Source organism: Mesoplodon densirostris, chromosome 1 (genome assembly GCF_025265405.1).
Source record: "Mesoplodon densirostris isolate mMesDen1 chromosome 1, mMesDen1 primary haplotype, whole genome shotgun sequence".
Classification (NCBI taxonomy): domain Eukaryota; kingdom Metazoa; phylum Chordata; class Mammalia; order Artiodactyla; family Ziphiidae; genus Mesoplodon; species Mesoplodon densirostris.
Genome location: NC_082661.1, coordinates 121,342,113 through 121,357,100, shown reverse-complemented (window position 1 = coordinate 121,357,100; position 14,988 = coordinate 121,342,113). Strand labels below are relative to the sequence as shown.

At 43.8% G+C, this 14,988-nt stretch overlaps 1 protein-coding gene across 13 annotated transcripts in view; it reads left to right on the top strand.

Moving 5' to 3' along the window:
- Window positions 1-13,898, top strand: part of RHOBTB1 (Rho related BTB domain containing 1) — a 70,562-nt gene extending 56,664 nt beyond the window's left edge. For 7 of the 13 annotated variants that reach the window (XM_060108798.1, XM_060108724.1, XM_060108744.1 and 4 more), the window contains 4 exons: window positions 4,698-4,848; window positions 8,354-8,442; window positions 11,109-11,214; window positions 11,741-13,898. In XM_060108798.1, coding sequence (XP_059964781.1) covers window positions 4,698-4,848; window positions 8,354-8,442; window positions 11,109-11,214; window positions 11,741-11,910 — 516 coding nt within the window. In that variant the 3' untranslated portion in view covers window positions 11,911-13,898. Of the gene's footprint in view, window positions 1-4,697; window positions 4,849-6,256; window positions 6,342-8,353; window positions 8,443-9,424; window positions 10,823-11,058; window positions 11,215-11,740 lie in introns of those variants that run through there. The other 6 variants (XR_009533407.1, XM_060108753.1, XM_060108764.1 and 3 more) reach the window with 6 other exon arrangements.
- The last annotated feature ends 1,090 nt before the right edge of the window (window positions 13,899-14,988 follow it).

The window sequence follows — 14,988 nt, the reverse complement described above, 5'->3', positions numbered from 1 at the left end:
CCAGCTCTCTGAAATGTGTGCCACAGACAGCCTGCTCTTCACCCAGCAGAGAGAAGTTGATCGAGGTCAAGAGCCCACTGTCCCACAAAGGGACACTGTCAGAGCTGACCTCACAAATGCTAATCCCCTTTATCCCTTCCCGGAATGGACTGTAGTTGTCTCCAGATTAAAATGTGCGGGAGAGGTGACCAAAACAAAAACTTGGCAGCCGATGTGAACCACACGTGTATGCGGCGTCACAGCCTCTCCCAGGGACGGCACCTGTTTAGCTTCACCCTGCCCCCCACCCCCTAAGGACTAGGTCACTCACCATGGAGAACTGCAGCTGAGCCTGATAGGGATGTAGAGATTCAACCCAGCTCAAGAGACAAAGGCCGTGGAACCAAGCAACTGAAGGTCTGTGCCAGGGCACCTCATATACGAAGAATGGCATGAGCTGTGGATATGTCCAGCCTTTCCCGCCCTTTCTCGTGATGTCCAGGGTAGACTGTAATTTACATAGTTATGAACTCTAGTCTCAGCTTGACCTTGGGCAAGAGTCTGACCCTCTTTAGACCTGTGTCCTCATCTCTAAAATGGGGACCACAAGAGAACCTTTTTCAAAGGGCAGGTAAGGCATGAGGATACGCGTGTAAAGCATCAGATTTGGTGCCTAGAACATGCAAAGGCTCAAGGAGTGTCAGTGACGATTATTCTGGAGGATTCTTATTAAATTGTTTCCATGAGGAGCTCAAGATCTTTGTCCCCCAAAAGCCTCAGGTAACAAGCCCCCAGTTCCCTTCCTAAACTAGTGAAGTGTAGTAGAGATGGTTATGGGGGTAAGAAGAGGCATTTGGTTAAAGGCTCAATAAATGTTTAATGGTTAATTGAGATGCGTATTCACATGGGCCTTTTCTTTCTAGGCCACCTTTTAACTCTTTGTCTTCTGAAAATCTGACATCCTCCACAAAATCCAGTCTTTTTTTTTTTTTTGCATTAATAGAATTCACATGCATATCCAGAAAGGAATAAAATATGCCCACTGATGTTCCTTTAACTTTTTTTGTCATTTAATATTTAAGAAGACACTGTATTTTACTTCTGTTTTTCTCATTACTTTTAATGTAGCAGTAAGCATAATTTTCTCCCCAGAGGTACTCAGCAAGTGGTTCATTAAAAATGCATGCCTGGCTTGTAGGAAGCAATGCTCTGGATCTAGAATACTTTCTCATTCTCTATGAGACCATCTCTAATTATAAGCCTGATAGTCTGAGCTGATCTTCGCAATTAAAATTTTAAACCAACTAAACTGGAATATGGGTCGTTGTTTAGGGTAGCATTATATTCTTATATTTTTTAAAGCTACATTCAGCAGGTAGGGCACAACATTTTTTTTTTTTTTTTTTTTTTTTTTGCAGTACGCGGGCCTCTCACTGTTGTGGCCTCTCCTGTTGCGGAGCACAGGCTCCAGGCGTGAAGGCTCAGTGGCCATGGCTCACGGGCCTAGCCGCTCCGCGGCATGTGGGATCTTCCCAGACCGGGGCATGAACCCGTGTCCCCTGCATCGGCAGGCAGACTCTCAACCACTGTGCCACCAGGGAAGCCTGGGCACAACATTTTAAATTCCATTTCTTTTATTTGTATTATTTTTTAAAGTTCTATAAAAACGGTTGCTCTGTTGCTATTCAGTTCATCATGAATGTTGAAATCACAGAAACAGCCTTTTAAAGAAAATCAGCAGTGAGGGGAAAAAATGCGTGTTCTGAAAGTGTTTTAGTTTTTTCTCATTTGCTGGTTACTTCTGAGGGTCCCTAACATTATTTGCCAAAAAGAGCCATTGCTTTAAAAAAAAATGTTAGGGCTTCCCTGGTGGCGCAGTGGTTGAGAGTGCCCTGGTCCGGGAAGATCCCACACGCCGCGGAGCGGCTGGGCCCGTGAGCCACGGCCGCTGAGACTGCGCGTCCGGAGCCTGTGCTCCGCAACGGGAGAGGCCACAACAGTGAGAGGCCTGCGTACCGCAAAGAAAAAAAAAAAAGTTAGTGTTATAATAAGCAAGAAGGAAACAGTAGGTCATGGATGATTACAAATATCAGAATGCTCCGAAAACAGTGCAAGTGTTGGGCCAGGGCTGCTTGCTGGAATCCACTGTCATCTCCGGCTGCCAGAAACAACTTCTTTTCATTTAGGATGTCCATTTTGCCATTACTTAGAACACACTCAGCAAAAATTGCTAAAGTCATCTGGGTATCTTCAAAATCCATAATCTCAGTGAAGAGAAGCTTTAGATGTCATCTATTCCAAACCTCTCCCATGTCACAGATGAGGAGACTGAGGCTCAGAGAGGGTGAATGATTTGTCAGGTCACAGAGCATCTTAGCAGCACATCTCTGGGCCTGCCCCAGCCTCTTGCCCTGTCCTCCAAGCCATTATTTTCAGAAACAGCAGACATCCCCATCCCTGAGAGAACAGGTGCTCATAGGAAGCTCTGGGACTTTTTTATATTTATAATCACTAACACTTTAGAGCACTTAGCACTTTGTAAAATGTATATATTTTTACTATCACAATGGCCCAAATTTTAAAGTTTCACAAGTTAATTAACCTTCAGTTATCTAAAAGGTGTACTAATCCAAGCACCATTCTAGAGAAATGAAATTTTGCCATGTCATTTGCCATATTTGCCATAAATAAATTCATATCTGTATAAGATAAACACATGTGTACATAAACATATATACACACAAATATAACCAGTGTTAGATTCACTGGAATAGCAATTACCATATGACAGCTTCTTTATTTCAAAATGACATAAGTAATAGTTTCTACTTGCCAGGTTTTATTTATTGTAGAGGTTGTGCTAGAAACTTGAAATGATCACACTTGTCAAGTCATTGATGGTAGTAAGCCATGCAGCGTATTAATAGAATCATAATTGTTTTCGCTCTGAGAGGGGAGGGGGTAATTTTCTTAATATTTCTAGGAATTTTTCTGGGCCCTCCCTTTGATACACTTAGGGAAACTCTAACTGAAAGGATATTCCCTCTCTGAAGTGGCTGGTGTCTATGCAGGAAAATTATATAGATGGTTGCCATAACTTAAACAGTTCTGCAACCACACCACTAGAAGACTGCAATGGCCACAAGGCCCTTGTAGATTGTGGAGGCATTTTATGTGTGTGTGTGTGTGTGTGTGTGTATATATATATATATATATATATATATATATATATATGTATATATACACACACATACATACAAATGTATGGAGAGAGATTAGATATATATATATAGATATATAGATATATAGTATAGATGTAATCATATATAATATACAGATATAATCATATATAATTCATAAATGTAATCATATATAGATATATATTTTTCTATGCTGTATAGAGAGGTTTATTAAGTACCAGAGTTAAGAAGTGTATGACTGTTCATCCCTTTAAACTTACTAATCGAATTCTAAAAAACTGTTAATGAAATAAGGTGCTGTCATGGAGCTTTCTTCCTTACCATGAAGGGTTCCCAGTCCTGCACAGCAGTTCTGAACATAGACTTTAGAATCATATTTCCTGGGTTCAGATATCAGCCCCAACCTCCGAGCTCTGTGACCCTGGGCACCGGACTTAACCTCCTTGGACCTCCATTCCTTTACCTGTAAGATGGCAAAAATAAGAGTCTCTTCCTTCTAGGGAGGATATAAGGATCCAAATAGATAATGCATGTGGAAAGCTTATTAGCACAGTACTTTGTGCACAGGAGGCCTTCTATTAGGTTCATTCTTATCATTCCAAATAGCAGGCAGTAGTGGCACCGTTCTGTGTGATGCCAGGGTACGTCTCGTGGAGTTAGAATCCTAAAGTGAAGAATACCTGCTATAACGTGTATATCCCTGTTGATCCAGGCCCAGTCATTCAGAACTCTACTTCCCAGGCAGTCCCTTGCTTCCCAGCAAACTCTAGTTTGTAGGAATATGGGCAACAACTACAGGTACTCAGGAAGGAGATGAGGGGGATCCTCCAGGGGACAATTCCCCATACCCAGCCCTTCCCCTAGGTGTCCCAAGTGCAGGTTTCTCTGGATTCTCTGCATCTGCTGATATCTGATACTATCCCAATAGTTCTGTGTCTATGCCATAGGAAAAATAAAGTGTGTATGTCATGCTAACATATACTTTTTCATTTTTTTTTATTGACGTATAGTTGATTCCATGCTAGCATTTAGTGAAAGAAGGCTGGAATCAAGCCAGTCACTGTGGCAACTAGGGTGGCTGCTCATCCTTTGTTTTGACATCTTAGAGAGCTGGGCTCTGTCATGTGTCAGCAACAGTGCAGTTTGCAGCTCCCCCCAACACCTGTCATGTTGCTAGGAGATTTCTTTCCCCACAATAGAGTATTATAAGGTACTTGGCAAGGAGGGCCTATAATGTCATACATTTACAGCCCATTTGTCTGATTTATAAGCCCAAACAGCCATTTAAAAATTCCAAATCAGGCTTTGTCAGGCAGCCCCACTCTTTTGTCATCTACAAATCAAACAGTTATGTTTAAAGCCATAAATAGTAAATGACTTCCCTGCACAGCCTCAAAGCAAGGTGTCCCAGACTCACTAACAATGAATCACACAGTGGGGATATTTACAAGCAGTAGCGCCTGAAAATGTGCCCACTGCTTTCTTCAGCAGAACTTACCTTTTCAAATAACATTTCAGGTATATCTCCCGAACATAAACAAGATGTCAATGCAGGCGGTACTGGATTATCTTTATACCAAGCAGTTGTCACCTAACTTGGACCTGGACCCACTGGAACTAATTGCCTTGGCAAACAGATTTTGCCTGCCACACTTGGTTGCACTTGCAGGTAAGGCTGATGACTCAGGGCCATGTGGTGTCTGACTGTCATATTTATCAAAATCGCATTTAAGCAAAAATAAGATTTCCAGGGAATAAAAATTAATTTTTTATCACCCAATATAGGACTGTCTGGTACAGGGTGATATGAACTGATCAAATGTATCAAACAGTCCAGTTCAATTCAGCAACTATTTTTTAAGCACCTACTTTGTAGCAGGTCCTGCTGATGCACAATTTAAAGCTGAGTAATGCATGGCCCCTGCCCCCGAGGCCCATGCTCTATGCCCTCTGCCTCATTTGTGGGTGGACCACAGAATTGGAAATAAAGCTGTTGTGTCCAGTTATCCCCATAATGTGTGTTCAGACATAGTGTCTAAGAAAGAGGCAGGGGACTTACCCGGTGGCACAGTGGTTAAGAATCCACCTGCCAATGCAGGGGACACAGGTTCGATCCCTGGTCCGGGAAGATCCCACATGCTGCGGTGCAGCTAAGCCTGAGTGCCACAACTACTGAGCCTGCGTGCTGCAACTACTGAAGCCCATACGCCTAGAGCCCGTGCTCCGCAATAAGAGAAGCCACCACAGTGAGAAACCCGCACACTGCAACGAAGAGTAGCCCCTGCTCGCCTCAACTAGAGAAAGCCCGCGCGCAGCAACGAAGACCCAACGCAGCCACGAAAAAAAAAAAAAGAAAGAGGCAGTGGGAGGCAGTGGTTAAGAACACAGGCTACAGATCCAAATTGCCTGGGTTCAAATCCTGGCTCCACTGTTCACTGGCTGATTTCCTACTTGATTTAACTGCTCCGTCTCAGCTTTCTCTCTCTTTAAAATGGGGATCATAATATTCTACTACAGAGTTATGAAGATTACATGAGTTAAGAGATTATATATATATAAAGAGAGAGAGAGTCCTTAGGAACAGTGTCTGGCACCTAGTAAGCGTTATGTAAGTGGTTTTCTTAAAGCTATTTTAGAAAATGTTCTGACATTGTCGAGATCATTTTGGGAAAGAGAGAAAAAGGGAGACTTGGTTTAACTTCACAGAATCTTATGTATTATTTCTAGATTTGCTCAGTTGGTAAGCCAAAGCAGGTCAAAATAAGATATATGCTTTCGAATATATTTTTTCTTGAATTTAAACCTTGTGCTTCATTCACCAAAGGTGTCGATTAGCAATAAGTGTGTTTATTGCTACATTTAGTTGACTCTTATTAACCGTGAAAGCAGAATAGTGCCTGTTTTGCTCACTGGCTTATCCCCTGCACACAGAAAAGTGCCTGAGCATATGAGGTTCTCAGTAAAGATTTGTTGAATCATTAAATGAAAATGAATGTATGAACAAACCAACCAGTCATATCTGCCCTTGACTTTCTGCCAGTGTCTTTAGAGAAAAGATTTATTTCTCTGTATTCCAGGTTTCTACTATACTCAACCAACTGGAGATCAAAGTTTTCTCCTTACCTGCCGTCTTCACCAGTTGGATAACAAGAGATGGTTGAAGTATTGCTATTCATTTTTTTTAAACGGTTTTTAACCAATATACCTGAAGTCATAGATTCAAATGAGTATTGCTGCTTTTTAAATACTAACTCTAGGAGGCTGCAATGGGCAGTTCTTTTTTTCAGAAGTAAGAGTCCCAAGCCACTTGACTATCCAGTTTTTACAAGTATTTGTCCTTTGAAAATAAATTGAATTTTTTTAAATAGTCAAAAGTAATTTGGAGGCACATCTGTTGAACAAGGTTTGCGATCAGTCTTGAAGTAGTACCGTTTTTGCTTAAATATTAAGTGTGGTGATGAAAACATGGGACTGATTTCTCCATGAAAGAAACTGACCCAAAGAAACCTTCTTGTGTGAACTATAGACTTCTATATATGTTTACTTTTCTTATTAAATGCTATTATTAACTGTTATGTTTATTTAATAAATAGCTTCCTAAGGTGATTCCTTTAATCCTTTATATAGTGTTTGGTGTGTAGTATAGAGTGTTTAGACCATAGTGTTTAAAAGTCAGTTTCTGGGGTGAAAATGCCTTGCAAGGCAAAGTGTTAAATGATTATCAAGAAATATTGCAGTTCCCTAAAATTTAAAACCCAGTGACTGGACTTCCCTGGTGGCGCAGTAGTTAAGAATCCGCCTGCCAGTGCAGGAGACATGGGTTCGAGCCCTGGTCTGGGAAGATCCCACATGCCACGGAGCAACTAAGCCCGTGCGCCACAACTACTGAGGCCACGTGCCACAACTACTGAAGCCCACATGCCACAACTACTGAGCCCGTGTGCCATAACTACTGAGGCCGCGTGCCACAACTACTGAAGCCCGTGCACCTAGAGCCCCTGCTCCAGACCAGGAGAAGCCACCGCAGTGAGAAGCCCGCTCACCACAACTAGAGAAAGCCCGCGCGCAGCAATGAAGACCCAACGCAGCCAAAAATAAATAAATAAAATAAATAAATTTATTTTTAAAAAAAAAACCCCAGTGACTCCTCTGGGAGATTTAGTTCCAAATAGTTCTTTGTTTGTCAATCGAGCTGAGGAAGCTTGTGTCAAAGAAACCATCCCAATCTTGATACCCTGTTGACCAGATGGGGGTGTACTGACTAACAAGTATGGATGGATAGAACCAGAGCAGAAAGTAAGCATGATTTGGACCATATACTAGAAGAATAGGTGCAGTGCTAGAGGTGAAAAAAGAATACATTGGCATCAAGGAGCCAGAAATGCCGGGCCAAGACTGTACCCACACGTCAGTGCCAGCCTAACAGAGGCAAGAGACAGCTCAGTCTCAGAACCACAGTTTGAATTCATCTTAGAAGCCTGGAACACAGCTTCGAAGCAGAAATGGCTCTCCCATCTAGACTTGTCTGACTTCTGGCTGAAGGTCCCCCCCAGCCTTTGGAATCTGAGAGGTTGAGCATGTCCCTTGTCTGCTGCTGATGAGACACATGTACACATTCACAATTTTAATTCCCCATTTGGACTCATTCCAGTTACTCAGTCTCTCCACGGTCAGAGGGTAATGAGAATTGGAGGGATGTGAATGGGGAAACTGTCAAGCAGGAAGATATGACGGAGTCTAGAGGATTCTAGGCAGGTACTGGCCTGTCCAGAGCAGCACGCTCCAACAGCACTATCTGCAGTGATGGAAACCTTCTGTGTCCACATTGGCCAATACACATGAAATGCGGCTTGCGTGGCTGAGGACCTGAAGTTTTTACTTTGTTTACTTTTAATTATTAATTTAAGTTTAATAGTCTCAGGTGGCCAGTAGTTACCATATTGGACGGAGAGGGTCTGGAGGACTCTGGCTGTTTCAGAAGGCTAACAAGTATCCCCGGAGTCGCTGGTGCACTGGCTGGAGACCAGGACTCCCCGTGCTGAAAGGCCGCGCGTCCGAGTGGGCCCCGGATTCAGTTCACGTGGAGCTGTGACCCGTGCTTACTCCCCTCTTGGCTGCTGCCGGGCCACGGCTTCCAGGCACTAACTTTCTCCCGCTCCCTCTCCCCTCCCCAGAGCAACACGCTGTCCAGGAGCTGACCAGGACCGCCATGAGTGGCGTGGGCATCGATGGGGAAGTGCTCTCTTATTTGGAATTGGCCCAGGTTTGTAGCCATTTGCCTTCCACCTTTTCAGTGTGTTCAACCAGTTCGTTTAACGCTGCTGAAACATTCCACTGTTGCATCTGTCTAAATAAAGATGTCACCACCGAGTCACAGAGGCCCCCCACTGTGTGCAACGAGAAGATCTGAGAGTTTTACGTTTCATGCACCGTTCACCCTGCTGGGCTTTCTTTGAATAAAACAACAAGGACCCCACCCACACGGCAGCCCCCTTGTGCCCCCCTCCCCCTGCCCCGAGGCACCAGCTTCACATGTGGGAGAACAACTCAGGGCATGGGAGGAGAAGGCATTCTCTCTCCTTTTTTGAATTCTCAAACACGGATTGGCCGAGATCAGACAGTGTCTAGAATTTCGTGAAGTCCAGTGATGGATGCCTCGCATCTCACTGCAGCTGTCCTGGGTTTGTTTTTTTTTTACATCAGCACTTGTTACTGTTGACGTTGTGATTCCATAATCCCCATACACACTTGCCCTCTTCCTCTATAGAGGGTCTGAGATCCAGTCTCAGCTTTGTCGCTGCATAACTTACTTAAGGCACAAAGCTAAACTCTGCCACAGTTTCCTCATCTGTAGGAAATAAGGGTGGTAATTCACACCCTGTCAACCTTACAGATTATTTTGAGAACCAGGTGGGAGAGAATGTTCCAGAAAGAGCACCAAAGAGAGGAAGCCCTCTCATAATACAAGGCACGTATGCAGAGTTATCTAGTCCCTGGCCTAGACTCACTGGCAATGAGTTTACGCTCTGAAGGAACTAAGAATAAACTCTTTAGTTTTTTCTGTGGCCTATTAGGTTTGGCTTTCTTCATTCCCTTTCTCGGGGCAGTGGTTTACTAAGTCTTAGGTCAGGCAGTTTCAATCGAGATTTCTCAAAAGGGAAAATGGTGGATCAGGACTTCACAGCAACCTGCTCATTCTGACTTAACATTCAACAAGGATTTGTTATTTTCTCCCCCTGTACCAGGCACCACCCTAGACAAGAGGACATGGAGATACAAACACGGTAGATTCTCTGCCCTTGGGGCCATCCTAGGCCACTGAGGGAAACAGACACAAGCACAAATTATGAAAATCCAATGTGAAAAACAACCTCATAGGGGTTACAGTTAAAACTGAGAACAGACATCAATCACAAGTAAAATCAGCAAGCCCCCATCAACACTGACTGTCCAAATTTGGCATTTGGGGGTGTTTTGAAACAGGCCTGGAGGACAGCTTATGACTTGTGCCCTCTCCAGTAAGTATTCCTCCTTGAGAACAATCAAATGACCCAGAACTTCATATAGGGCCAGCCCACTTGAGGTAATGATTTACCGTTGTGTCTATTTGTTTGCTTTGTGTTCCCACCCTGTGCCCTCCGCTGACCCTGCCCACACATACACCCTGCAAAGAAATAATATGATTCCTGCTAAGCTCTGACAAACCTTGGCCGGAAGAGTTTAGGACAGAGTCTCCCACATCTTAGCTCATTTGTTAGACCCTAACCCAAGGGGTAAGTATTTAACAGTCAGCTTGGGGACAGGCGGGACCCTGATCTGTTGCATTTTCCAGTTTCTGGGGTGTAAATACCCCTACCTGGCCAACTTTAACAACTTGAAGTCACCGAGCTCAGAGTACAGAAGGGGTGCCCCCAAGGATGCTCTTAAGCAGGTACAAGAAGCCAACTCCAGTACCGCACTGCTCTGCTCTGACTTTCAGAAGGAAATCTATTAGCAAGACAAGTTGGAAGCACCTGCTAAAATTGTCTGTCATGTTGGGCTTGTGATCTGCAGAGAGTTTCTTGAGTTAGTTCCTGAGGACGTTGGCTTTTCTCTTGGCCTCTGTTCAGGGCACTGACGGGGGCCCTGGAGGAAGCGCCCTGTAGGTTTCAGGGGTTCACCTGCTCAAAGAAACTTCAAGAGCAACAGACAACAGAATGGGTGTCTGAAAGGGGCCTGGACAGAAAGAGTGAGGGATGGGGGGACCTGCCAAATTCGGGGAGGGAATGAGGAGTGGCCTCCGGATTTCTGAACATCGGGTGTCTTGCAGTCACAGCTTCCTCAGCTGCCACTGTCCTGAGCATCTGCTCAGAAAGGAGAGGGTGGATCGAGTGTCTCCCTCCCCGCCCACACTGCCTGCTCTTCTTATGTAACCAAACGACAGGTATAGGACAGTCACCCATGCTGCAGTGCTCCTGCACTGATCTTTCATGCTCCTCTTTTAGATCTCTGGCCCCAGCCAGCTGAGCTTTGACATGCAACACGGAGGATTCTGTTGCCGAGGCTTCCTTAAACAGAGATGACATCGCTGCTTTCTCCTGTGGGCTGGTGCCTTCCAGAGGCCACACCACTTATCATTAGAGGGCAGGTGGAAGGGGAGAGGAGGAGGGCAAGGCATTCTTCAGACCCCTGATCTGATACAGTGATTCTTTTTAGGGCACATATCCCAGTGCGGGGTGGGGGGGTGGGGAGGGTAGGAGCGTGCCGAATGCTTACACATGGCTGGTGTCGGAACCATGGCCAAAGTCAAAACCCTGTAGTCAAAACGAGAGGTTTCCGAATTAGTCATCTGGGCCCTTTATTTCTTTGACCCGTACCGTGGCTTTTTCTTTCTTTGTAGCCCCACTTTAGAAAACAGAGTCTGACCCCCTTTTGGTCACTTCCCTGCAGTTTCACAACGCCCACCAGTTGGCCGCCTGGTGCTTGCACCACATCTGCACCAACTACAACAGTGTTTGTTCCAAGTTCCGCAAGGAAATCAAATCGAAATCTGCAGGTGAGGCCGTGCGGTCCCCATCTGTCTGGTTCTCATCACCTGTGACTGCCCTCGAGAAGCAACACGGGCAGCCCCCAGCTCATGGAGAATTCCTTGTACGGTAGTCACAGATTCATGTGACGTGACCCAAGGAATTGGAGGTTGGAAATCGTCTCTGGAGAACTTCACAGCCGGGGGGATCTGGGCGGGGGGGTGGGGATCAGGATGCCCTGCTGTGGAGCGAGCAGAGATTGCTGGCTCGCCCTTGTCCGGGGAGGCATGCTTGGGAGCGAGCTTACGCTCTGAAATGAAGGCATCCTGGGTTCAGGCTCTCTGTGTCCAGCTGTGGGATTTTAGGCAAGTGATTCTACCTCTCAAAACGTTGGTGTCACAGTCTGCCACTGGCCCTACTCATAGTCCCTGCCCATTATTGGGTTGTTAAGATGAGCACACGATAATCATATATGAGAAGCCTAAGCACAGAACCTAGCACAAAGAAGCCATGAATGAAGAGCAGGTATCACCATCTGCATCTTTCCTTCCCCAGACAATCAGGAATACTTTGAGCGGCACCGCTGGCCCCCTGTGTGGTACCTGAAGGAAGAAGACCACTACCAGCGTGTGAAAAGGGAAAGAGAGAAGGAAGATATTGCACTAAATAAACATCACTCGAGACGAAAGTGGTGCTTCTGGAATTCATCTCCAGCGGTCGCCTGAGGCAGAAAAGAGAAAAATCAGCAATCTGACACACCACTTTTAAAAGCACTACTGTAAAATTGGTCTTACTATTAGAGATAAGATGTAGTTCAGGTGTCAGGCACTGATCTTCCTCCACTTTCATGCATTTATCTTTGTTGGGATCAAAGCACAAGCTCACCATCCATGAGCCTGGACAAAAAGGGAAGTTGACGCTCACTGCATTCCTTAAACTTGTATATTTTTTGTTAGAAGGCTTAATAAACTTTAGTCCGTTATCTCATTTCTTTTTATACAAAGGAAAAAAAATCCAGCTTTCATGTTTCGAATTCCAAATTGGAAGATATTTTTATATGGTCTCTTGTAAATGAAAATACTGTGTATTACTTTATTTTACAAGCCACACATTAACCATGAAGTCGCCCTGTGATTCTCTTTGCCCATGTGATCACCAAGCGTTATTACTTAGAGGGTTATCCTTTTGTCTTGAAGTAAAGGGTTGGAATGAAATTTCCCAAAGTGCAAATTAGGGAGTGTTTCATCTTTGTTCTGCCGAATGGCATCGGTATAATTACAAAGTCAACTCCAAGAATGTGTAATATTTACAATATTTGCCATGTAAGTGCTAGTAATTATATGGTTATATGTGCCATGTAAAATATAGTGATATCACATCTTCTGTTGTGTAAAACATCTAGATTTAAGAGGATAATCTTTATAATCATTAGAAGGGCTTATTAAATCCCAGCATTATCCAGGGCAAACTCTCTGGTGTACCTGAATACAGAAGATACCGTAAGAGCATTGGTGTTCGGATTGCTGTGTTAGGATGTACATCTCTCAGTGTTTCTTGATCTTGCCATGTTTCTGCATGCAGATTCTCCGCTGACTTGAATCGAGATGGGTAAGGGAAAGGGTCCCCGGACTCTGTCCCAACATCTGCAGGCTTGTCACACCTCCCCACCAGAAACAGGCTTCCTCAGGTCTCTCACCTGCGGCCAACTTCACTTTGTAAGACCCAGATTTTTAACTCTTCCCAGGGAAAACTCACGTTGCTGCAGAAGTATAAGAAGGCAGACCACCCACCGCTGCTGAAATTCAGCAGGGCCTGTGAAGGCACGAAGCTGGAGGCTGGGTCGTCTAGGGTCACTGCATTCTCCAACGCAGATGGGAATTTTACTCCAAGAGTCTAGGAAATGGTGCTATTGTGAGTTAGTTCTGACCCTTTGTCATTCTGAGTTTTCAGTGTTAAAAAAGAAAGTACTGAGCACGGGAGTTTTGAGAGGCCGTCAATCACTGCTTCTCTGTAAATTAAAATGTTACAGCACTCACGCAGAGCATTTTAAGGCCACACTTCCATACCTGTCATGGGATGTTGTATCGTGGAGGCTGGGAGTTATTCTGTCAGGAAGTCAATTTACTGATGCTAAAAGCTGTTGATTTTTTTTTCTAGCTTTCGGAAGTTGGAAAAGAGACAGTTGAATCCAAACTCCAATGTTGACAGCCAAATATATTTGAAAATCTATCCAGATTACAGATGGACATTTATTACTGGCAGTGGATACACACCAGATTCGAAAGCTGGGAGAGGCCCAGCAATAAAGAGGCTCCTTTATCACCCTCTCATGACAAAGAGGGGGCAGTAGAGTAGGGAAGGATGGGATGATTGTAAATGCATCTACTTTAATTTTGGGTCAATAGGTTGTAAGTCATTAATGGAAGGAGAAAGGAGACAGAATGAGAGGAAGAATCGGCATATATCCCATCATAAAATGGTAGAAGTTGAGTTTTCGATGAGTAGTCAGAATTGAATTTATACAACCAAAGCTCCCATGTGATTGTAATTTTGCCAGAATGTAATGGACATATAAATGAACCTGGGTATAAGCAATAATATCCACTAGTGTTTGTTATCAGCTACTGTAACCAAGTGGCTGGTTCATTTGGTTGATGCTGATTATGGCCTTTTAACCATGGTGGCTTGTTTTGTGTTTTTTATTTCACGAAAAGCCAGTAAAATCGTTTAGCTATAAAATGCCTCCAGTTTTTCTTTAAGGACTACCATCATTATCATGTGTATAATTTTCATTGCTTTTTAAAAAGAACTATCAGAACTTTAAAGGTGCTGGGTCATGGGGGCTGTGTGTCCTCTAGGAACCAGGCAGCTTGAATGACAGTCATCTTTGTCTTCAGTATTGCCAGCAGAGTGCAATGCCATGATGTAAATGAGGGGTCTGGATCTTTGCTCTTGGCTAATATGGTTATGTCATTAGACGTGGTACAGTTCTGGAAAAAACAAAAATGATGTCTTTACTCTAATGGACTTCTTATAATCGGATTTTGGGGGATTCCACCAGCAATTAAGTCAAAGTTTGCATTGGTGGACTCATGAAGATCAGTCTTTTCTTCAGAAGCAGATCTCAGAAAAGCCTTTGGAAAAATCTGTAAAAAATGTCTGGACTTCTAGGTAGTGTAATATTTGCCCAAGCTCAGAAGGAAGAAGGGTCTCCAGTGAGGTCACAAAGCGGGATTTTCTGAGTGGCAAATTCCCTATGACTCCATGGAAAGGAGTTGACAACTATAAAAAATAACCACAGGAAAAAGACAGTGAGTTCCCAATACATTTACACACCTTTTAAAGGTGGGTGGTCCAGATCAGACACCTTTTACGTAAGGCATACGAGTGGGGTCTTACATATAGAAAGTCTTGGTCTAAATCTCTCCTATGGCAATGCCTGGCAAACCATCAAGGATTTCAACAACCCTATATCAGCATTATAGGAACCACAAATTCTACTGGTTTAGAGGTAACTCAGGTATTTTCATTATAGACATTCAAAAGCAGGAATTCTATGCTTCTAAGATTTTTTTTCACACTTACTTCCATTGTATGGTAGGTATATCAGTTGTCAAAATTCAGTTTTTCATCACTGTGACATTGGCTAAGTAGAATAAATTCTACTAGTCAGAGGAAAAAACAAAGTGAATTCTGAATTTGGAAACTTAATGAGTGCAGCATTTCTGAAATGAATGCTTTTCTGCAAGCTAAAGATTTACCAGACTTTTTCTTATGGAAATATATGGGGTATTTCTTTCATT